This window comes from Hyaena hyaena, unplaced genomic scaffold (assembly GCF_003009895.1).
Source record: "Hyaena hyaena isolate Hyena2069 unplaced genomic scaffold, ASM300989v1 scaffold_1, whole genome shotgun sequence".
In the NCBI taxonomy this organism is placed as follows: Eukaryota; Metazoa; Chordata; class Mammalia; order Carnivora; family Hyaenidae; genus Hyaena; species Hyaena hyaena.
This window is the reverse complement of record NW_024080633.1, coordinates 10,428,143-10,451,559: the sequence shown is the minus strand read 5'-3', so window position 1 is coordinate 10,451,559 and position 23,417 is coordinate 10,428,143. Positions and strand designations below refer to the sequence as shown.

The following is a 23,417-nucleotide window of genomic DNA, read 5'->3' as shown; positions in this document are numbered from 1 at the left end:
TGAGTCCGGCCAGTTCCAGGGTCACCAGAGAGGGAGAACTGGGGTCCAGGTGGCGGAGTTCAGCTTTCGTGTGTCCAGGGAGATAATGAGCATCCCATCCCTGGAGGCGTCCAAGCAAACGCAGGCTGGGGCGTTAGCAGGTGTGGGCGAGGTCCCACAGAAAGGGCCGTCCTGAGCCTGGAGGCTGGCGGAGCCCAGCCGTGGGCCGCCTGGTCCAGGGCGGGGTGAGTCCGGAGGCCACGGCTGTCAGCACGTGGCCGGGCTTCTCCTCCCCGCCCTCTCGCCCCCTCCCGCTGCTCCTCGGCCACGGGCTCCCCCCTGCATGCCCTTCCCGGGACCGCTGACTGGCCGGCTTGGAATAGAAATCCGTCTGCCCCCAGGTCTGGAGCCTCAGCCCAAAATCAAGGTGTGGGCGGGGCCGAGGCCCTCCTCCGGCCCTGGCTCCCGCCTCGGCCCCTGTCTTCACATGGCTTCTCCCGTGTCCCTGCGTCCCCCCCTTTCTTATAAGGACACGTCATTGGATTCAGGGCCCCCCATCCAGGTGACCAGACTCACAATGGTCCCATCTGCACCCGGGCAGCAGCTTGGGGAAAGGGGCGCATCTCTGTCACAGCCCACGGTCAGGGCGTGGCCGCACCCCTTCTCGGCCCCGAGCCCCCACCATCCGTCCTGTCACTCCGCCGCGGCCCCCGGCCCAGCTTGCGGGGACCATGAGGTAGCTGTGCCCGGGGAGCTCAGGGCGTCGGGTCGGACTGTGCATGAAGGCCCCTCTGTGCCATGAGGGCTGAGGGCTGAGCCTCCCGGTGACCGCCTGACCCGTGACGCGGCTGTGACCATCCGTCTGCGTCCGTGTGCAAAGTACCGTTAGCAACTTTGCCGTTGGATCTCGTCTGCACCGTCGCCGAGTGCAGGGTGGCTTTCGCGCCCTGCTTTGCTCACACGCTGCAGGGGCTTTTCCCTTCGCTCGGGCCCCCAGGACCTGAGGTGACAGATCTCACCCCACCTTCTCCTGCCTCCTGTTCTGGTCTGGAACACACGGGGCTGGGGTCCCCGTGTCAGGATCGTGACTCGGGGCCTGCGAGCCCGCATGTCACCGACACCCCCATCACAGAAGAAGATCCCAGGGTTCCCAGGGGCACAGCAGGCCAGGGCAGAGGTGGGGCCGAGCCTGGCTCTGCTGACCCTACAGATGGATGCGGGCAGGGCCCGTCCAGGGAGGGAAGCCGGTCCCAGGGCCACAGCCCAGTGGGAAGCCGGCAGCACCACGGACAGACAGACAGATGGAGCCAGGGCGATCTGATGACCTTTAATAAAGGGGCCTCTGGGCACCCGGGAGCTCTGGATGCGCTCAGGAAGCCTGGCTCCAGGGCAGAGTCCCCGTCCCGGAGCCTGTGTCAGGACGCAGAGGAGCCCGTGGAGGAAAGATTCTGCTTCCTGGGAAAAGCCAGGATCCCTCCTCCCCCGGTAGTGGGGGTGTGTTGTCCCTGGGGCCCTTGGTTTCTGCTGAACGTGTCTGTCCCCTCCCCGTGCGGTCCCCGTGCCACAAGCCTCCCGAGACGGGCCAGCAGGAGGACACCAACCAGCCGTGTCCTCCCGGTCCACTGAACCCCGAATCTGAGCCTAGCAAGACAGAGCTGCAGGGTGGGTGCAATCCAGGCCAGCTTCCTGGAGGAAGTGGTCCCAAGGGGGGCAGCTGGAGGAGGCAAAGAAGGCTTTCACTTCTCGAGGTATCTTGACAGAAAAGAGAGGCGTCCGTGTTAGCCCGACGCAGCAGCCGGCTGTGTGGGGCTTTCTCACACTTTCACTTCCGTGACTACAGCTGATCATGGGAGGCGCAGCCAGGAAGCGCGGCCCCGGGGAGAGGCCGGAGCTGGTGTCCGCTAAGCCAGGACCCGCCATCCGCGTTCCTTCCCAGCGCCGTCCGCTCTGGACGAGGCCTCAGCCGAGGGAGGGGCGGCTCCAGGGACAAGAGGGGCCTCACTCGCGGCCACGGGGCCGCAGGGCCGTGGACTGGACTCCGTGTCTCACACTGACTCACACTGACTGCTCTGCACCCGAGGCTGGAGAGCACTGGGCACTAGTGATTACGACGCCACGGCCACGGCCACGGCCTGAGGGCCCCGAGACAGCCGCCGCGGGTGCAGGTGGGCGTCCGTGCGGCTTCTCGGGGTGCTTTACGGGCCCGCTTTGCCTCTGTCACTTGCAGGAGTGGGCCTGTGACGCACCGCGTGGGGTCACAGCACGCCTGCCCCCCGGGGCTTCTCCCCCTTGGCCAGTTTCCACCCTCACCCTCGCCCTTCCAGCCCCTGGGCCTTTGCACGCGCCGGTCCTGCCTTGAGACCTTCCCTCAGGCGTCTGCCCTGCTCCCCCCTCATCCCCTCTTTCCTGCTGCATCCTCCCCTTCCCGTTTATGATTCTAACAGCAAACGTGTTTCTGGGTCCCCACATTTATGTGTCATCTATTGCCCCCATAGCACCGGCCCACGGGCTCTGCTCTCTGCTCACTGTCATCCTCGGTGCCCGCAGCGGTGCGGGCTCACGGGGCGCCCAGCACGTGGTGGGAGTGAATCCACCCCACGCTCAGAGGAGATGACCACCCCCCATGCGGCGTGTGGCTGCTGACGCCACCACAGGGGCTGGGGGGCGTCTGTGTCGGACCCTTGATCTGTCCTACACGGAACTGAGGCCAAGACACAGAGGGTGACTTGCCCGAGGTCGGCAGGCAGGGCCAGGGCCCAGAGGTGGACCTGGGGGCTGACCCTTCGGCCCCTAAGGGGAAGAGTTCAGGGGCAGGGTCACTTGCAGGGGGTCCCTGTGGCCGGTTATTAGGGGCACATGGTGGCCAGGCCTCCCGGAGATGGTCGCTTGGCACCCCAGTGACTCCGGGTGAGGCCCTGTCCCTCCCCCTCCTCCCCAAGGTGGCCGCCAGGCGTCTGCACCGGAGGGCGGCGTAGGGGCTGAGAGCGCTGCTTTGGCTGAGGCCTTGGAGGGCCTCCGGGGCCCCTCTGAGTGCCCCTCAGCTGAGTCCACCTCCAGTCCCCAGCCTGGCAAGGTCAAGTCCTCCAGATTTGGGGGCCATCTCAGAACCCGGAGCGGAGTCCCAGGCGGGCGCAGATGACTAGCTATGGAATCTCCCGGAAGTGTGTCCACGTGGGCCTCAGCTCACTGCCAGGCAGTGGGGACAAGGACATGGTGGTCCCTGCTGGACCCTGACGGCCTCTCCTGCCAGGGGGCGTCCCCGAGGCAGCCTGAGGCGTCTCGGTGTGGACAGTGCCCGGCGGCAGGAGCCACAGGGCCCCCGCCCCGGTCAGAGGCCTCCACGTGTGCACACCCCTTCCCCCACCATGGAGCTGGTGGGTCAGCAGGGTCAGGTGTGGCCCCCTCGGGGCTCACCAACTGGGCCTGGCGTCTGGGAGAAGGTGGGCAGACCCTCCGGGGGCACCGCTCACGGTTGCCCTGGCGGCGGCAGGCCCTGCGAACAGGGTCGGGGACATGCCCGGGGACAGAGAAGCAGGGCTCTGCTATTGTTCCCCAGGCCGTGGGCGGGGCGGGGCGGGGGCAGGAGGGGCAAATGCAGGCCAGACGCCTTCCTGGCCTGGGGTGCGGCTTCCCGGCCATCCTTCGAGGCGTCATCAGCCTGATTGTAAGATGAGGACGCAAATCAGAGAGGTCAGAAAGCCCGCCCGAGGTCACACAGCACATCCCAGCAGGCCCTCCCGACGGGGACCTCGAGAGAGGGGTCCCCTTTGCCTCTGCTGCTCCCAGTGCGCGAGCTTCACCCAGCAGCCCTCGCCCCCGGCCGGACCCTCTCAGAGCCTGCAGTGGGGTCTGCGCGCCACGTACGGAGCCCAAGGCAGGTGCTGCCTGGTGCCCCACAGCTGGCACCTGGGTCACATGAGTCCCAGCTGATGCTGGCAGTGCCGCCTCCCACCCCGGGCCCTCGCAAAGCCCCCTCTGCTGCTGCTGCTGCTGCTATGAAACCCTCTGAGAGTGCTGACCTTGGCCCGGGGCTGACCTTGGCCCGGGGCTGACCTTGGCCCGGGGCTGACTGCTGCCCACCAAAGTGTTCGGTGTTCTGCCGGCCGCTCCTGCAGCTGAGGGTGTAAGACAGGTGTAGACCTCTGGTGTGGCTCCCAGAGGGGTGGGTGTGGACAGGGGTCTGTCCGAGAGGAAGCAGTGTGGGGCGCGAAGCCTTGAGGGGACACAGGGACAAAGGGGCTTGTAGGTCTGAACACACCGGGCAGACGGCAGAGAGGGGCCCAGGCCCAGCACCGGGGAGCTCTCTCTGCGTCCTTACCCTAATGACGTGGCCTCGGCTGTGGTGCCCTCGGCCCGTGCCCTTCCCCTGGGCCAGAGGGGCCTCACAAACACCGCGGGGACGGATCAGTTTCGCGAGGGGGCCCCGGAGAGGGACGGGAGGGTTCGGAGGAGGCCGCTCCGAGGACGTGGACTGGGCAAGGGTCTGCGCTCGGCTCTGCGTGGCCTGGCTTCTCGGACTCCGGCCCCTCGGCTGTGCGGCAGCGGCCTGGTGACCCCTTGATCCCGCAGGCCTGTCTGCACCTGTGACCTGGGGATGACGGCCAGCCCTCGGGCAGGCCGGGGGACTGGGGAGAGATGGCTCCGGCGTCCAGCCCTGGGTCCAGACCCACCTCCCCAGCCCCTTCCCCGTGCTCACCGCCTCCCGGCAGCCTGGCCGTGACCCCTGCAGTCCCTTCCCTGCAAAGGCCACTTGGGGCGGCACAGAGAGGCCAGTGGAGAAGGAACTGGGGAGCTGACCCCGCCCTGCGGCCCCCAGAGCTTCCTCCTTCCCTCCCAAGTTGGGGTGCATTTTGAGTGTGTGGAAAGCCCCGACCTCGCAGACCCTACCAGGGGGAGCAGACGGGGAGGAAGGGCCAGCGGGAGGGGCGGGGGGGCCTTGCACATGGCCCCACCTGGCTCTGCCCCTCACCGCAAACTGCGGTGAGCAGGGGTCCCAGGCCACAGGGCCAGCCTGACGCGGCCTCAGACGGGGGCCCCTGGGCTCTGGGGCTGGGCCTCTGGCCTTTCCTCATGGCTGAGCTCCCTGACTAGGATGCGGGATCTAAGATCCCCAGCCCCCCGTTTGTGCCGGGCACCCCAGGGCACGGGACCCCAGCGCCCAGACCTGACGGTTTGGCTCCTCGGCATCTCTGGGCAGCACCGCACCCCCGCTGTCCGCCAAGTATTCCCCAGGGCCCTCAATGGAGGGTCTTTCTGGATGGTTCTGCCAGACCTGGACACGTGGACAGACAGACAGACAGACGGGCAGACAGATATGAAGCCTGTTCCTGCCCCTCTCCCACCACGCATCTCTGCACCAGGGTTGGGACCAGGTGACAAGCAGGTGAGAGAAAATGCAAGTCAGAGCCCCTCCCCGGCTTCATGGCCCCTGGGGGCATCACACTCCCAAGTTCCGTGGGGCCCAGGAGGCTGAGGGGCTCCGCCTGGCCCTGGCCCCTCAGCCAGGCTTCCTTGTCTCACGGAGGGGCCGTCCCCACGGGGGGCTCTCCAGGCGGGGCCGCCACCAGGGGCTTCGAGAGACAGAGGGTGCAGCTGGGCGAGGAGACCGGAGCAGGCAGCTTCCTGTCGGAAACCGAAACTGCCAGGTGCTTCCCTCCCTCCCTGGGGCCACCCAGACACAGCTGCGGCCCGGGACACCGGGGCCTCCCACCACGGGGCCCCTCTGGGCCTCAGTGCACCCCCAACAGGCCGAGGTGGGCCCGGCCCCCAGCCCAACCGCGGCCACCCTGGGGCGGGGTTTCAAAGTCTGTGCAAAAATAGGGCGCCCAATACCTTAATAGCTTTCGACTTTGAATACTTGTGAAAATGAGAATGTTTCAGGTAGATCAGACTTAGCAGAACAGCATTAAAGCCGATTTCACCAGTTTCTTTGAAACGCTTTCCTCCAGCGGCCAGAACGCGGAGTGTCTTCTGTGCAGCGCCCGGGGGAGGGGACCCAGGCCTCCCCTACTCCTGCTTTCTCATACCTTCTCTGAGCCCACCCCCCCCCCCCGTAATTCACACGCACTGGAGGGGCCTGGTCACCGGGAGCAGACGGGGAGGCGCCCTGCACCTTCGCTCTTCGTAAAAATGAATCCTTACAGATTCGCTGCCCAGCCACCAGCTGTTTAGGGCCAGGACCGAATCCCTGTGGGGTCTGGACCGAGCTGCTGGACCCCAACCACCTTCCCGCTCCCTCCTCTGTAAAATGGGCCAATATCGCACCAGCACTTAGTGCCTGGAGGCAGGAGCCACCCAAGGGACTCGTTTATCGGTGTGTCCTTCCCGGATACACTAAGATTTTTGGTATTTTAAATTGTTACATAAAAGTATCATGTTGTGTATATTCTTTCCCAGTTTCCCCTCCACGATGAGGTGACGCCGGTGCAGGTGGCTGGTCGCGCCGCCTCTAGCCCGGGGCTGGGCCGGGGGGGGGGGGGGGGGCGGGAGGAACGCCCTCCCAGCCCCAGTGGGTAAAGGCCTTTCCTACAGTTGAAGTGTCCAGTGTCCAGCAGTGCCGTGGATGTTTCTGGAGGCTGCCGGTGGCCGTGGCTCCTGGGGCCAGAGGGGTGAGGCCGGAGCCAGGGCGCAGGGGGTGCCTCGGCCAATCGGGTCCAATCCTTTCTGCACGCAGGCTCAGCGGGCAGCCCAGGGGAGGCCGTGGGGAGTCCGCGTGGGAGCAGAGAAGGCGCGTGGCCCGTTCTTGCCCCGCACCCCTTCCCCACTGGAGCCACCCCCCTGCTCCCGCAAGGACACGGGCGAACCTGCCGTGCCTGGGGCCGCGAGCCTGTGACCGGAAAGTCGGCTGGTGGAGGGCCCTGGCGTCCCCAGGCCGGTGAGCGGTGTGACCGCGTGAGACCCGCGTGAGACCCGCGTATGACCCGCTCCACTCTCGGAAGCAAGATCCAGGGTTCTGAGCTGCCAGGGTAGGGGGATGCTTCGGCGCCAGAAGGAAGGGGCCCGCGGGGGTTTCTGCATCTGCCCGTTTGCTGGCTGCGCCCCCCGCACCCCCACACCAGCCCGCTGCGCTGACGCGGGGGCTGTGGCTCAGGCTGGGGGAGCCACGCTAACCCGTGGAGTGGGCACCCCGAGCAGCGGCAAAGGCCCTGGGTGCTCAGGCAGGGGTGTCCTGACAGACTGTGGTGGTGCTCAGAGCAGCACTGCTGGGGGCCAGGCTCTTAGGGGAGCGATGTCCCTTCATCTTCTGTGTCGGCACAGGGAGCGTGGCCTCCCCCCTGAGCCCCGGGGCACTGAGGCGGCGTGGCGTCCTCGGTAACGGAAGGACCTGCCCCACGCTGGACGCCGGGGGCTGTTCTCCAAGCCGGTGTGTCAGGGTGGGTTTGTTTGTTTTCGTCACTTTCTGCCTGCCGGCCTCCTAAGCGGTCTTGAAAAAAAAACAAGTTCCCTTTAACGTGATGCTTCTCACAAAGCAACCTTACCCAGTTCGGTCTCATCAGACCCGTGGGCTGCTTCTGTTTCGGTGGATAATGGCCTCATGGCCACCAGAGAGGTTTGCAAAGGTGACGGCCAGCTGCCTCCCACAGCCGGGCCACGGGGTTGCGAGAAGGGCGGGTCTTAACGCTGCTCCCCGGCCTCGTGCGGACGCGTGTGAGGTCCACGGAAGCGCGCACTCAGAGGGCACCCCTGCTCCACACACCCTCCGCTCTGCAGGCGTGCGCCCCACTCGGCAAGAAACACAGCAACGCGGCAGAGGCAGAAGGGAGGCTTTGGGGGGCACTGTGCCAAGATCACCCCTCTGAGCCAGTGGCTTTGACAATGGTGCCAACATGCCCGTTCCCAACTTCTCAGTGTTGTTGTTTAAACAGTCAAAAGTCACGTCGTCTACCTTCTTGCATATTTCATGCTGAACACGTGCCAGGGACCTATTTTCATGGAAACTTAGAAGCTGCAGGTTTACCTCCCTCGATTAGTGGAAATGTCAGCACAAAAGCACATTGGCAGGGCTGGGACCACTCCACCCAGACTCATACTTGTCAGCTTTTTTTTCAAACAAGCACAGTATTAAATGACCCAACTGTCCCATTTTGAAACTCTAATTCTGATATAAATGGACAGCTGGATAGATGGGTGAGTGGATGGATGGATGGACTGATGGATGAATGGACAGAGAATGGATGGATGGGTGGATGGATAGCGGATGGATAGGTGGGCGGATGGGTAGATGAGTAGATGCATGGATACTGGATGAATGGATGGGTGACGGATGGGTGGATGCATAATGGATGGGTGGATGGATGGATAAGTGGATGGATGGATGAATGGGTAGATGGACAGTGGATGGATGGGTGGATGGGTGGATGAGTGGGTGATGGATGGTGGATGGATGGGTGAAAGATGGATAGATGGGTGGATGGATGGGTGGATGGGTGATAGATGGGTGAATCAGTGGATGGATGGATAGTGGATAAATGGATGGATGGGTGATGGATGGTTGGATGGATGTGTGGGTGGGTGGGTGGATGAGTGGATGAATAGACAGTGGACGGATGGGTGATGGATGGTGGGATGGATGGATGGATGATTGAGGGCTGACAGACGGCAGATGGAAAGACGGACGGATAGGGATGGATGGATGTCAAAGGCGACCCCAGGGAGAACATGGGCAGTTTCAAATCCCGTGAAAACAGAATGTCACGTAAGACACCACAGCCGACTGAGCATAAAGCACAATCTTGTCTACCAGACAAAAATAGTTTGCAACTTGTCAATTGTCTACAGGTTAGCACCTAACTTAGAGTCTGGGATCCAAGGGGCAAAACAGAAAGTCAGCAAAGGCACACACCCTCAGGGCCACTGACCTTGACAGCCTGGCTCGGCGCCACGACGGCGGGGTCCTCCCACGGCCGTACACAGGCTGGACGTCCGTTGCCACCAGAGGAAGGTCGGTAGCAGGGAGCCTTGCTGGGTTTTATGCCCTGAGATGAAGCCGTTGGCCAGACCCACCTGCGGGGGAGGTGCGAGGTGCGACCACGTGACCAGGAGAGGTGAGGTGCCCCAGGACAACGTGCAGACCACTGGCCCGAGTTCTTGCCGGAACAAAGCGGAACCTGAGGACTCATGGATTCCGTTAAGCTACCTTGTCCGCGAGCCTGGGAAGTTGCATCGTGTGCATGTGGGTTTTGAAGACCCCAGTTATAGACCCTGTGGCACAGGGCAGGGCTTGGGGGCCCGAAAGCTCTCCGTTTCTTTTCCCTGGAGGTCAGATCCCTCTTCTTTCTGAGGAGACCCCTGCAGGCCAACAACCCTCCTCCCACGGCGTCCCCCCTTCATGTGAGGGGACGGGAGGTCCGAGAGATGGGGAGGCTCACGGCTTCTGTGGCCGGGCCGGGCCTCGACCCCAGGCTGCCCCTCCCTGTCCGCCCCCACCTGTGCCGGAGTCCATGGGGGCAGCTCTCACCGGGGCAGAGCCAGGACGGTGCTCCAGAAGCATGGACAGAGAGGGGGTCCGAGTCGGCAGAGCGTCCGGGGCTGGGTGTGCCCTGGACACCGGACACTGAGCGCGAGGAGGCAGACACACACGCGTCACCCCGAGTGACCCCGTGCGTGTGACACAGGGCACAGCAAACCCAGAGAGACAGGAAGTGGGTTCCTGTCGCTGGGGGAAGGGGAGACAACGGGATGATGGTTGACGAGGACAGGTCCCTCCCGCCGGGGTGAGAGCGTCCTGAAGCCACGTGGTGGCGGCTGTGCGCGCTGTCAGGACGCCACGGCCGCTGAGTCGTTCCTTTCAAAACAGTTAAAATGGGCAACTCTCATGGGTAAATGTGTCTTTTACCACAATACAAATAACCCAGGGGCGCCAGTCGAGCACCTGACTTCGGCTCAGGACGTGATCTCACGGTTCGTGGGTTCGAGCCCCGCGTCGGGCTCTGTGCTGACAGCTCGGAGCCTGGAGCTGCTTCTGATCCTGTGTCTCCCTCTCTCTGCCCCTCCCCTGCTCACGCTCTGTCTCTCTCTGTCTCCCAAAAATGAATACATGCTTACAAAAAAATTTTTTTTAATTTTCATTTTCTTTAAAGGAAAGATGAGAACGTGGCGAAAGATGGGCACTCCATCCAGGCCTTGGGGCTCCCGTGGACTCCTCCGGTCCGTGTCCCACGGAGCACGGAAGCTCCGCCCTGCTCCCGGGCACCTGTGTCCCACCCCTGCAGCCAGGGCCTGGGGCCACATGTCTCCCTCCAGCCCCAGGCCTGCACCTGGCCTCACCTCCAGGCTTGCTGGGGCGGGGCCGGGGGGCGGGGGGTGCCCAGCCAGCGTCCTGCCTCGGCCTCGGGGCACCAGGGCTCCTTTCCTTACCTCCTCTGCAGACCACAGGGGGCACAGATGTGTGTCATGGGGGGTGTGCCCCAGAGTTTACCTTCAGGACAAGCCAGAGCAAGCCCCACCCGTGGGAGAAATTGGGCAGGGCATTGGTGCTGTGACCCTCCCTGGGTGCAGGGCACGAGGGACACCCTCCCGTCATCACATCAGGCTTCTGTGCAGGGCGGGTGTGGGGGGGGTGCTGAGTGGCCCCAGGGCCAAGAGAGAGCCCGAGTGTGTGGGCGCTCCGCGGGGCTCAGTGAACATCGCTCTTGGGAATGTGGTTCTCGAGCGGACCTTGGGCCCCCCTGACTGGCCTGGGCTGCAGCCCGCCCCCCTGGGCCGGGTGTCCTGCCAGTGCTGGTGGCGGGCAAGGCCAGGCTCCCCAGCACCTCCCCGCCGCGTGCGGACCAGCCCCCGGCGACCCCTCAGCACGGTGCTTCTGCGGGGCCCGGGCAAACGGAGCGGACTCAAAGCCCACGGCCTTCAAGTCCCGGGGCGGCTGTCCCCACGACCCCTGGGGACGGCCACCTGCGCAGTCCATGGATGACTGACATGTCCGTCAAACGCAATTAAAGTGTCAAATTTTGGAATCTTCCACCACTCACCCTCCTTCCGGCGCGTCTCTGTCCTCAGTCCTCGGCCGTGAGTCGTGTGGCCCTTCTGGGTCTTCCCTGCACCCCCGTCCTCACAGGCTGGAGAAGGTGCTGGAGACACACACGTAGAAGGATGTGCGGGCGGCCCCGGAGGCCAGAGCACAGCAGCCTACACCCGCCTGCTCAGAAGACGCCACACAACTCACAGCGTCGCTCCTGACCCTCCCTCATCCGCGGATAGAGCTGAGGCTGGAAGTCAGACGTCAGATAAACGGCTGAATACGAGCATGTCCCAAATACTGGCTGGGATACATTCATGCTAAAAATTATTCATCATTAATCTGCAGTCCAAATCCAACCGGGCCCCCTGTATTTTTATTTCCTAAATCCGGCAACCTTGTCCATGAAGGACTTGAGGCCTGTGTCCAGTAGGGTCGCGTGCGACTGCAAAGGCAGAGAGCCTGATGGGAGCAGACACCAGGCTGCTCTTTCTGTCCCCGCGGCGAGAGCCCAGGGGCACGGGCTCCAGCCGTCCCAAAATGCCACCGCTGGGACCAAGGCGCGTTTGCTCTTTGGGTTCGACCGTCCGCTCACTCGTGGCTTCCGGGCTGCAAAGTGGCTGCACCACCTCCGAGCATCACATCTGTCTTCCGAGAAGGAAGAAAGAGGAAGAGAGAAAAACTGGGCCAGCCCCTTTTCTTAAGGAAAACCGGGGCTTTTGTAGAAGCCTCGCTCAGCAGACAGGGCTCCTGTCGCGTCTCTGAGGCTCCCTCCCAAACCAGGACGTCTGGCTTCTAATTTCACACCTTCTCCGCTGTCTGCAAGCAGCCTCTGACCCGGGGCCCCATCGACCTGCTGTGGGCCCACGAGGTCCGGCCGCAGGTGGCCCTATGGCCGTCCACCTGGCCGTCCTCAGGACCCCGGAGGATGGGGGGGGCACGCTGCCCTCGGCCCCCCCGCTGTGGCAGCATCACGACACCTCTTGTGTCTGAAGGGCCTCCGGAGGGCACAGGCGGCGCGAGCAGTGACTGGGGCCCCGAGCTCGTCCGCGAAGGGTTCTGCTGAACATCATCGGAGGGTCAACAGGTCCCTCCTCCTCGGAAGTTTTAAACAGAGAGCAGCCCTTCGTCGAGGGGCCCGGAAACCAGCACTTCCCTCACGCTCTTCTCTCCTCACTCTCTCCCCTTCGCCCGGTTTCCCTCCCCCCTGCTCTCCGGTCCTCCGGCCTCTCTGACTATCCCCGCATCCTGCTAATTTGCTTCTAGAACATTCTCTCCTATGCCTGAGCTTAAGAGGAACGGCACGCCCGTGCCACCTCTGGCCCCTGTCCCATCCCCGCCCCCCAGACCGCCAGGCCCCCACGACAGCCCCCAGCCCTCCCCGGGGAGCCCACACTCCTTCCTGGCCTGGCCTCCCGCGCGGGCCTGGCTCTGACCGTGTGCCCGCGGTGGAGAGGCGCCCCCGTTCCCCAAAGCCTGTCAGTGTCACAGCTGCTATTCGTGTGATGGTCCAGTGACATCTGTCAGGGTGGGGCCGTGTTGGTCCCACAGGTCAGCGCCCTTGGCACTGGGCACAGAGCCTGCCCCAGAGTGGCTTCAAGTAACCCAGCCCCTTTGTCAGTGGAAAGGGGGTGGGCCCACCCCCGTCTGCTGGAACAGGGCCGTTCGCCCGACCCCCAGCCCCGGATGGTGCCCGGCTCAGCCTGGGCCCTCAGCCCGGGGCGGCCGGGCCCGGGGTGGGCGCTCGGACGGGAGTCCACACGGTGGGCAGAACTCGGACCCGGACACGCTGGGCCCATGCTCCACAGCGGCCTCAGTCTCCCCGTCGGGCAGGCGCATGGGCCCAGGGCCCTTGACCTTGAGTGTGTCTGCGTGGGAGGCTGGCCCTCCTCCCCCGCCCCCGCCCTCCCCTGCTGGGCGTCACCCCACCCCCCAGAAAAGACTTCTCCTTCCCTGCACCAGGAGTTCCCCATTTGAGGAGACCACGCCACCCCCACTTCTCCCCCAGGGTTTCAGGTTCTTAGAATTATTTTAGGTCTTCCCCCCGCGGCCTGCTCTGGGGCCTTCCCTCTCAGCGGGCCCCGCCGCTGCAGCCTCTGGGGCTCCCTGCGCCCCGACTGCCTCACGGGAGCCCCGCAGACGCGGGCCTGTGCCCTGGGGCAGGCGGGTGATGCCGCGGCTCACGAGGTGCTTCGGCCCCGGGTCTGCGTGGATTTTAAAACAGTTTTTTCTTGAGACAACTCAGAGCCTGCAATTCACCCGCTGGACACGTCCGAGCCGGTGGTTTTTAACGCATTTGCAGTGCTGTGCAGCCACCCCCACCACCTAATTCTAGAACATTTCCATCCCCCTAATAGACGCCGCGTACCGCTTGGCAGCCCCCCCCCCCCCCCCGCCGGAAGCGAGTGATCTGCCTTCTGCCTGTGAATTTGCCTCTTCTGGACACTTCGATAAGAGGGACCCGGCAACAGGAGGTGTGTGTGTGGCGTCCAGGCAGCGTGATGGGTTTGGGACTCGCCGGCGTGGTGGCAGGAATGGGGACCACAGTCCTTTCTCCAGCTGAGTCAGATTCCACCGTTTGGACCGTGCCTGCTTCTGAGTGACCTTTGCTCAGGAGCCTGGGTGCGACCCAGCCCACTGCCTACATGCTGTGCACACCAGGTGAGCTGCTACCCCTCTCTGGGCCTCGGCTTGCAAGCTGACCGATGCAGCCACCGAGGGCAGCCACGCGGGGCTGGTGAGCAGGTGTGGCGGCGGAGGCCTGGGGGCGACCCTCGGGGGGAGCTGCGGCCCATTGGCGCTCTGCGCACAGCACGGCTGTGGACACAGCCCTGGAAGGCCACGGGAGCCGTGGCCACGCGGTGGAGGTGTTTGGGGGCAGGAACCAGGGGCAGCTCTGACCGGGAGTCCCAGGGCTGGATTTCTGGGTCTTCCCGAGCACTTGATGGGAGCAAAGGTTCCCAGGCTCCTTTCTGGGATCGGGGTCCCGGCCACAAGGCCCTTGGACACGGCCGCGGGGGCTGCACATCCAGGGGTCGTGCCTTGGGCTCCCGGCTACCGTGGATTAGGGGCTGAGCCACTGCTGTGTGAATCGGTGTCTACACGGAAAGGGCACTTGCTGAACTGGACCCTGAGCCTCACGGCCTCGCGGAATCACGCAAATGCCGCAGCTGCCGAGGCTCGGGGTCTTCCCACCCCGCCCTGCCGGCTGCCGGGGCCTGGCCCTGAGGTCCCCAGGGGAAAGCTGGGCCCGCTGTGTCCGTGCGGCCGGGGCGGGGCAGGTGTCCTGCCCTCACCATCGAGGTTGGGAGGGGAGAGCAGTGTGACCTGCCCGACCCCCGCGACAGGATTTTCTGGCTCTGACTCGGAATCCTCCTTGCTGTGCACGTCGGGCTCTGACCCCGTGTCCCCCCCTCCCTACCCTGAGCCTCCGTTGGCCTCTGGGGACGGGGACCGGGTGGGGGAGAGCTGCAGGAGGCCGGCAGCCGCCCCCTCAGACCCTCTAGGCCACATGGCTGGCGCCCCCGAGGCCCCTCCCCAAATGCCCATGGGACGGCGTGCTGCGCTGGCCCGGACCGGGTCAGGGTCAGGGACCGGCTCACAGAGCGGACCTCGGCTGCGGGGTGGATGTGCTGGAGAGGGCCTGTCCTGGCCCCTGACGCCTGACGTGGGCCGTGGGCATGTCTTGTGTGAGGTGCGTTCCTCACAAGAAAACTGAAGGAACAGTTCAGCTCGGAAGATGAAAACGAGCCTTCGTGGTGCCAGAGGGACGAGAGGGTGGCCCGTCCCGGGGGACAGAGCAGAGCCCGGTGGGCAGGACGGCCGTCTGTCCCCTTCTCCCCGTCTCTGCTCCTGCCGGCCTCCCGATGGCCTGGGGCCTCCACCCGCGGACCAGGCCTGGCTCCACGCAGCCCCGCCCTGACACCGCCGCCTCGGGCCCAGGAAGGTTCCGGGGGTTGCCGGTGGGTCTGTTTCCAGACGAGGGGACCCATGCGATCCGGGTGGCCCCGAGCTCCCGCCTGGCTGTGTCACGTGCCGTTAGGAGGCGAGTGGGGTGGGTGCCCATGTCCCCGGGGAGACTGAGGCTCGGACACCTCACGGGTCCCACTCTGGAGGCCAGAGCCGGGGTGGGGCACGGGATCTGCGTAGTCTCAGCAAACAATCCCAAATGTTTATTCTCCCAGGAGTAAATCATGACGTCAACAGGCAGAAATCAGAGTCCCCGGCAGGGCCGTGAGCAGTCACACAGCCCGAGAGCAGAGAAATCTCGCCCCGCCTCTGCTCCTCGGCCCGCTCCCCAGGCAAGTCCCCCCAGCCCGTGCCCCCCACCCCACCGCTGGGGCCCCCCGCTGCCCTTGCACCCAGACCTGTCCAGCTCTCCTGACCCCCCGCCTCACCACCTCCGCGGCCCCGCCGGCGAGGGCAGGGCTGCGTCCAGAATCTGAATGTCAGGAGCAGGGTCTGCGTTCTGGGATCAGGCTCTGGGGTCTGGGGACACGGTCTGGGGCCCGGGGCCAGGCTCTGGGGGGACGCCGGGCGCAGTGGGCAGGTGCCGCGCCCCCTCACACCCGCCTCGGGCCTCCAGCGCCACGGGAGCCCCGCACGGGCACCGGCCGGATGCGGCGCGAGGCCGCTCGCCCGTCAGGAGTGGGTAACCTCCCCCAGCAGAGGAGGCAGGTGGGGCTGGGCCGGGGCCCCCGCGCTCCTGCTTCCAGGCTTCTGTGCCGCCCCTGTGTCTCGGGGGCCCAGGCATCCGGGGGGGCGGGGAGGGGGCCCCTCACCACCCACAGCCGTCCCTCTGTCCTCACCGGGGCTCAGAGCCGCCCTCTGGACACGTCCTGCCGGGGCGGGTGAGACGGCCGGGGCAGACTGGGCAGGTGCTCACGGGGACAAGACCGAGGGGGGTGGGGTGCCCCCAGGGGACCCACTGAGCTACAAGGAGGGCAAAGGGGGGTCCAGGGAGCCCAGAGGAAGGGTGACCCCACCCCCAGGCACACCCTCCCAGCCCTGGTGCCTCGGCCTCTGCTAGCGCCCCTGGGGGTCGGGGTGCGTCGGGGAATGTTTGATGGACAGGCGGAGAAGGGGTGGGGTTTCCTCTGTGGGCGGGGATGGCGGTCTGTTCCGTCAGCCACTCACTCAACAGCAAACACAGCAAAGCCATCCCGACAGAGCCCGGTATGTGGGTTCCGGATAATCTGTTCCCCAGGACACAACGGGGGTGTCAAGAGGTGCCCGCGCTCCTGGAGAAGCCGTGAGCAGCTGCACTCGGGCCGCCGTGGGGGTGCAGGGGGAGGCCTCTCCCGGACCCCAGGAGGGCAGGGCAGGGAGGCCGCACAGAGCTTGCTGGCAGAATGTTCCAGGTGGAGGCAACTTGGCGTGCACATGATGGGCCGCAGCTCCGGAGCGACAGTGAAGGGGCCTTTATCTCAGGCGGCAGTGACAGGACCAGATTGGTCTTGCACGAAGCTGTCCTGGGCCCCGCAGGGAAGCCTGGGTGAGTCTCATGCCCGTTATCAGAGCGGGAGATGCACGTGGCCTTAGAGACCGTCCCTTCCGGGACCGCGTCCCCGTCGGGCTGACACCTGGGCCTGCCCGGCACCACCAGTCTGTTCTGGTGGCTCACAGAGCTCAGCCCCCCACCAAGCTGTCTGGGGGGGGAGGGGGGCCACCGGGCCGTGGTGGGGCACAAACCCACCCCCGCAGGAGCCTCGGGTGAGGGTGTGTGTCAGCCGGGGTGCCGTGGCCGCAGGTGACAGAAAGCCTGCTCCGGAGCCCGGGCAGGACGGGAGGGCAGGGGAGACAGCTCAGGGAGGGCGGGGGGGGCAGCCAAGTGCCCGGGTCCGGCCGTGCTGCCCCAAACACGCCGCGGAGCCCTCTCGCAGCAGGGAGCCAGGGCAGCTCTGGGCGTGCCCCCTCCTCCTCTGTTCCAGGTCCCAAAACTTCCAGGGAAGGGTTGTGACGGGCCCAGCTTGGGCTGCACAGGCTCCTCCTGGCCCAGGCACGGAGGGTGGGGGGGAGTGGTGTCCCGGGCAGACCCGGGGCCTGAGCAGGGGCTGAGGAGCCCATTATACACTGCAGGTGCCTTTTGAAACCAACCTTTTTCTTATTTACAAAAGCAAAAATAGGGGCCTCTGGGTGGTTCAGTTGGTTAAGTGTGCAACTCGTGATTTCAGTTCAGGTCATGATCTTACAGTTTGTGGGTTCGAGCCCCGTGTTGGGCTCTACGCTGACAGCACAGAGTCTGCTTGGGGTTCCTCTCCCTCTGTTCCTCCCCTGCTCTCTCTCACTCTCTCTCTCCTTGTCTCTCTCTCTCTAACAAAAATGAATAAATAAAAATAAAATCTGCAGATGAGAGGAAAGGAGGTGAAGAGGCACAGGGAGAGCTGGTGGGGGCGAGAGCGGTGTGAAGGCTAACATGGGGGCGCAGGGCCCCCTCAGTGGGCGGAGGGGATGGAGCGGGCCACCAGTGCAGAGGCCGAGAGGGCCCGCGGGTGGCCGTGCGCAGAGACACCTGGTCCTGCTTCTCCGGGGAGTTTTGGAGGAAAACACAAAAAGTGAAGGAGTTTACTGTTTCCTTTGTATTTCTTCCCATGGGATGTACCTATTCATATGCTTCGCCCATTTTTATTCTGTACGTAGGGCTGTTAGTTACACGTGCTGCTAACACCCTCCTCCAGATTCCCCCTTAACTGAGGCTCATGTACGGCCTCGTTGGTACACGGCTGTCGGTGTCCATCTGGGTTTTTTCTGGGTTTCTTTCATCATAAACAAATATTATACAGAGACCTTGTATTCTTCTCTGATACTGTCCCTATTTTGTTTTTCACATTTTATTCTTTAACACAAGTGGAGTTTCTTTTCAAAATGAACTGAGGGATATAAGATTTTTTCCCCAAAATGGGATGGAGAGTTGGCCTGAGACCATCTCCTGGTGAGTGCAGGGCTCTCCTGGGATTCAAATGCTACCTCATCCCATTGACTTTCCCTGTGACTCTTATACCGCGGCTGATTTGCCATCAGGATGTTTCTACCGCTCGGCCCGACTCTCATCTGAAATTGAACACAGGTGAGAGAGAACTCTGGACCCGTCTTTGGGACACACAGGTTCCACCTTACAGAGAAAGCGGAGGCTCAGAGCATCTGTGCGGACAGGTTCCTCGGGGGAAGAAAGGAGGGGCAGGGAAGGAGGCTGCCCCACGGGGCAGAAAGAGACAGCGCTGCTTGGAGAAAACCAGAAAATTAGAGAAGCAGAGAGTGGGGGTCGCAGCCAGCCCGCGGCAGCCCCGACGCCCTTCCTGGGCCCCCGTGCACACGCCTGGGTCTGTGCTCTGCATCTGACGACTGCGAGTACACCGGTCGCCACCCCGCTCCCCCGTGGAGCAGAGCCGGGAATTCCATCGACTTGATCTGAGCACAGCTGACGGGCACACGTTCTGACTTTGTCACACGGCACTGTTTAGGTAACAAATATCCTGAGCGTAGAAGCTGCTGGATGGATTTACAGCCCTGCATATCTATCGCCAAAGGGCCGTGGGAGGCGTATCACCAGTGCGGCCTGTGTCCCTGCACCCGCGACCGTGGATATTTTCTTCTTCAAATCTTGACCTTTTTCATCGGTGAGAAACAGCACCTGATTATTTGCCCATGAACCAGTGAGGTTCAAGGTCTTCCCGCAGCCTCGTGTTTGGGGCCTCCTTAGGCAAGCGCAAGTCTGTGCAAACCGTCCTCTGGTCTCATTGGCGTTTCCTCAGCAGAGCGGGGGTGTGAACCCCAAAGTGCCCTGTCCCTGCCGAGGACCGCCTCAGGGCAGCCGCGCGGCTGCAGCTCTGAGCATGCGGGTGACCCCCCTCCGGCCGCAGCGCTGGGCCCCTGTGACAGCTGCCTCCGCCGTGGCGGCTCATCGTGGCCCCTGCCCACGGTCTGGAAGGGAGGCCTCCTTTCTTGTGACTGTCGGCCGTGCTGCGGACAGGTGGCCGGGGGTGGCAGAGTGTGACTGGGCAGATAGCAGGGCACAAGTGGGCAGTGAAGGCTGGCAGTGCAGCGACAAGGGGCGAGGGCTGGGGCACCGGGCGGAGCCGCCCCCCACCCCGCGCACGGCCGCCTCCACAAGAGTCCTCCGCGTGCCGGGTGCCGGGCTCCCCGTCCGCAGACACCCGGTCTGTAACCTGCCACACAGGGCGTTCCGAGGGTTGAAGGAGCGGCAGTGTGGAAAGCGTCCGCCGCGCAGGGTGGGGGGGGGGTGGCCAGCAGGTGGCTGTCCTCCAGGGAGCCCGTGGTCCGGCCGCGGGCTGGACGCTGCGTTTGGCCCCGCCTGGAGCTGGGATTTCAGCTGCCTGGCTTCGCTCACACAGTAATTAATGATTCTGCTAAGAACCTGACGTCACAATTCTCTCAACGTGACGCCAGCCCCAGGCTTTATTTCGTGTTCCCGACTAAAGCTTCATTGCAGATAAAAACCACCGACCCGGAATAAAACAGTGGGGACACTCAGAGGGGTCGGCCGGGGCTCTGGCCTCCGAGGGCCCTGAGCCAGGTCGGGGGAGCCCCGGGGCGGGGGATGGGAGCCCGCCCCGCCGGTCAGCCGGGGCCAGCCACGCCCACACCCGTCCGCACCCGTCGCCTGCCCGCACCCCCTGCCCCTGCTCTGTGCACACCGTCTGGGTCGGGGCCACCAGCCCCTGACACCCCCGCCTAGGGCTCCCTCTCGGCCGCTGCAGTGGGGACGCAGGTGGGGAGTGACCGTCCCTGAGCAGCCCTCGCCAGAGGGGACAGGGAATCCCGGGCAAGCCCTCCAGTCCCTGGTCTCCCGGCAGGATGGCGCGGAGGGCTCTTCGCGGGCCCCCAGGACGCCCAGAGGACAGACCTTCAGCGGCCGGAGTGGGTAGGCCTGTCCCTGCCCACGACCTCCCGGCAGCACCGCCAGCCACCTGCTGGCCTCCTCCGTGTCCGTCCTTGAGCAGCCGAGGCAGCCGGCGCCAACGCTTGTTTGGGCCCTGCCCCTAGACAAGCGTTTCACGCCCCAGAGCCTGCAGGGGCCCCTCTGCAAGGCGGTCTGAGCACAGTGGGAACCGCCTGGGACGCTTCAGGACACGCCCCGGGTCCTTCTTTCCCCGATTGTGGCCCTAAACCACGGAGACTCACGCGGAGGGCCCGGCGCCTCCCTGCAGGGTCTTCCCGTCCCGTCTCGGGGAAGGACCCCGGGCGCACGCGGGAGCCTGGCCCAACGGGAGAAATCAGCCACGGGAGTCCCGTCTTGCCTTAAAGTTTCGGTGTTTTGCTCACCTTGGAGTTTTTGGTCACTGATTCTAATATTTTTAAATACTGGGTTAAAACGTGATTTATCTCGAATACTGAGTATTTGGTGCCGCCTTAAATTTTGCGCCTGGACATTCGCCACACAGCCGCCGGGGTGCTTCTGACGTGGGGTAAAGCGGGGGATGATTAACGGGCCACCGTGGCCCTTAGACGCTGCGAAGACCCTCTGGACAGAAGGCCAAAAGCACACTCTGGGTTACAAAGAACAGAAATGTTGGCAAAAACCAGCCTGAACTATACGGAAATGTATTATGGAAATAGCAAGTGGGGAAGGAGGATGGGCTCCGGGGACGGCCGGGCAGGGGCGGCGGGACGGTGCCCCGAGCGGCCCCTTCCTCTGTCCCCCTGGCCCCCACGCCGGCACCATCCTCAGGCAGTGGGCACGGGCAGTGGCAGGTCCAGGGTGGGGAGGGGGCAGTGTCCCGCACGTGGGAGACCCTCCCCACGCATCTGGGTCGGGGGTGGATCTCACGTGGTGCCGGAGCCAATCGTCCACAAGGCCGAGCTTCCGTGCACCTGCAGATGCAGGGCTGGCAGGGGAGGGGCTGAGGGGCTGTGGCGGGGAGGGGTGGATCCCAGACCCCCCTGGGGGTCATGCTTGCTGAGGGCCAGGCAGGCAGGGTTCCCCACAGAGAAACCTCCCTCAGGGAAAGCATTTCACGGGAGGAAGCCGCCTTCGATCCCTTCTCACCTCGCTGGTGCGGTGTGGCCCCCGCCGAGCCTGGAGCCGCAGCCCTGATGTAGGGTGGACAGCGTGATTCCACAGTGTGCCCCTCCGCCTGCCTGGTGTGTCTCCGCCTGGGGCTCTGGGCGGGGCTTCCCCTGGCTAGAGGGGCCATCCCTGGCTGGGTGAGGGGCGGGGGAGAAGGCCAGAGACCGTCCTGAGGGCCAGAAGCTTCCTGGTGCCCACACCAGCCACAGCTGACGGCCAGGCAGCAGGCCACCCGCTCACTCCCAGCGCCGACCTTTCCCAGCTTCCCTTGAACGGTCACTGTGCTCTCACTTCTCAAAAAAGGCGCCCGGCTCCCTCCCTGGGCCCAGCCCCGACTCCGCACCTGCAGAAAACACATCTTTTTGCAACTCTGGCAGCTTTCGAGTTTTGCTTGTGACAAGATTGAAGAGGGGCTGTGGACTAGTCAGCTGCTTAAGTCGTTTCATGGCCAGTCAGCACATGGTCCGGGCACTGATCTGTACACAGTGATATCTCGGCAGCACAGAGGCCGTTCCTCCTGATCTGTTTATTGATGTGATTCACGTGAGATCCCGTGACAGGGATGGATCCCGTCTAATTCCGTCTTCTCCGGGCAATAAGTAGTACGCATGCACCAATATACAAACCACTCAAAACTCTGCTGCATCCCTCTTTTCTTTTTTTTTTTTTTAACGCTTTTTAAAAATTTATTTCTGAGAGAGAGAAACAGCATGAGCAGAGGAGGGTCAGAGAGAGAAGGAGACATAGAATCTGAAGCAGCTCCAGGCTCTGAGCTGTCAGCACAGAGCCCGACGTGGGGCTTGAACCCACGAATCGTGAGATCATGACCTGAGCCGAAGTCGGACGCTTACCTGACTGAGCCACCCAGGCGCCCCGTCATCCCTCTTTTCAATACCCATATTTCCAACCGAAACTTCCTTTTTTACACTTACTAATTCTCCAAATGTACAATGAGTTCACATCGTTTGTATCACTGCGTACTGTTAGTGATATGATGACAGCCCAATGGAGAAGACAGACAACCTTTAACACAAGAAAGTATTTAAATCCTGACATTCCATTTACATTGTTCTGTGTGATAGGAAAATAAAAGATTTAACCGAAAATATATTAGGATAGAATTCTGGTGGGTGAAATGGTCATAAATAAGTCAGGAGAGAAGGGAACTGAGTGAAAATCCAGGGGTGAAGAAAGGGCTGTTGCCTATGTTTCCGCTGTGCTCGCCCTTTATTATATGTGGATATTTAAAGCGTCACTGACGGTGACATGTACCCACCCTCACAGCGTCATACAGCATAGCTTCAATGCCCCCAGGATCCTCCGTGTTCTGCCCCAACCTTGGCGACCACTGACGGCCTCCATAGCTCTGCCTCTTCCAGATGTCACATGTGGGAACCAGTCTGCATGGAGCCTTTTCAGATGGCTTCTTTCCCTTAGCCATGTGCAGTTAAGGTTCCTCCAGGTCTTTCCAGGTTCATTTCTGTTTATTGCTGAGTGACACCCCATGGTCCGGGGGGACCACACCGTATCTGTCGCTTCATCATCGAAGGACAATTTCATTTCTTCCAGGTTTTGACAGTTGTGAACAGAGCTGCTCTAAACATCCACGTGCAGGTTTTCGTATGTATGTATGTCTCTGACACATTTTGGGTAGATATCGAGAAGCATGAACGTTGGGTTGTACGGTAAGAACATGTTTCATCTTGTAGGAAACGGCCAAGCTGCCTTCCGAAGTGCGTGTGTGGCTCTGCCCTCCCACCAGCACCGAGATCTCCTGCTGCCTCTGGCCCGCGTCAGCCTCGGGAGTGGTTGGCGTTCTGGATTTCAGCCCTTCTAACAGGTGGGTGGCGGTAGCTCTCTGCTTTCCCATCCTGTTTCCCTGGTGATGTGACGGATCACCTGTCCCCATGCATACGCCGCACCTGTATACCTTCATTGGTGATGTGTCTGTTCAGGAATTTCGCCCATTTTTTAGTTGGGTGGTTTGTTTTCTTGCTGAATTGTAAGCTCTTTGTACGTGTTGGATGCCAGTCCTTCATTGCATGTTTTTTGCAAATATTTTCTCCTGGTCGGCGGCTGGGCTTCTCACCCTCTTGACGGGGTCTTTCCCAGAGCAGAAGTTTCTCATTTCAGCGAAGCCCTGCTTATCCAATGTTTCTCTCACGGATTGTGCTTTTGGTGTTGTATTTAACGGTTCTCTGTTTCGTGGCGCCCGGCTGGCTCAGTCAGGGTTGATGCTGAGGTTGTGAGTTTGAACCCCATGTTGAGTGTATTAATTACTTAAAAAAAAAACTTTTTTTAAAAAAGTTCTTTGTTTCAGCCTGGAGGCTGTGTGAAAATTCAGATGCTAAAGTAGAGTTTGTGCACTTTAAGTGGATAATGGTGGCTATCAAATCAAATGGTGGATATCAAGTGGTATCTAATTCATCCACCAACCTTTGTTTTAAAAAATCCATA

General features: G+C 62.8%; 2 protein-coding genes across 3 annotated transcripts in view; both read left to right on the top strand.

Annotated features, from left to right (window-relative positions):
* LOC120227844 (collagen alpha-1(I) chain-like) overlaps positions 1-3,118 on the top strand; it is a 28,957-nt gene extending 25,839 nt beyond the window's left edge. The window contains exons 16-17 of the mRNA XM_039225874.1: positions 1,820-2,144; positions 2,919-3,118. Of these exons, the coding sequence (XP_039081805.1) occupies positions 1,820-2,144; positions 2,919-3,118 (525 nt within the window). The remainder of the gene's footprint in view (positions 1-1,819; positions 2,145-2,918) is intronic.
* CBFA2T3 (CBFA2/RUNX1 partner transcriptional co-repressor 3) overlaps positions 1-23,417 on the top strand; it is a 79,553-nt gene that overhangs the window by 2,284 nt on the left and 53,852 nt on the right. For both annotated transcript variants that reach the window (XM_039227718.1, XM_039227712.1), the window contains exon 2: positions 22,670-22,800. The gene's annotated coding sequence lies outside the window, so the exon portion shown is untranslated. The remainder of the gene's footprint in view (positions 1-22,669; positions 22,801-23,417) is intronic.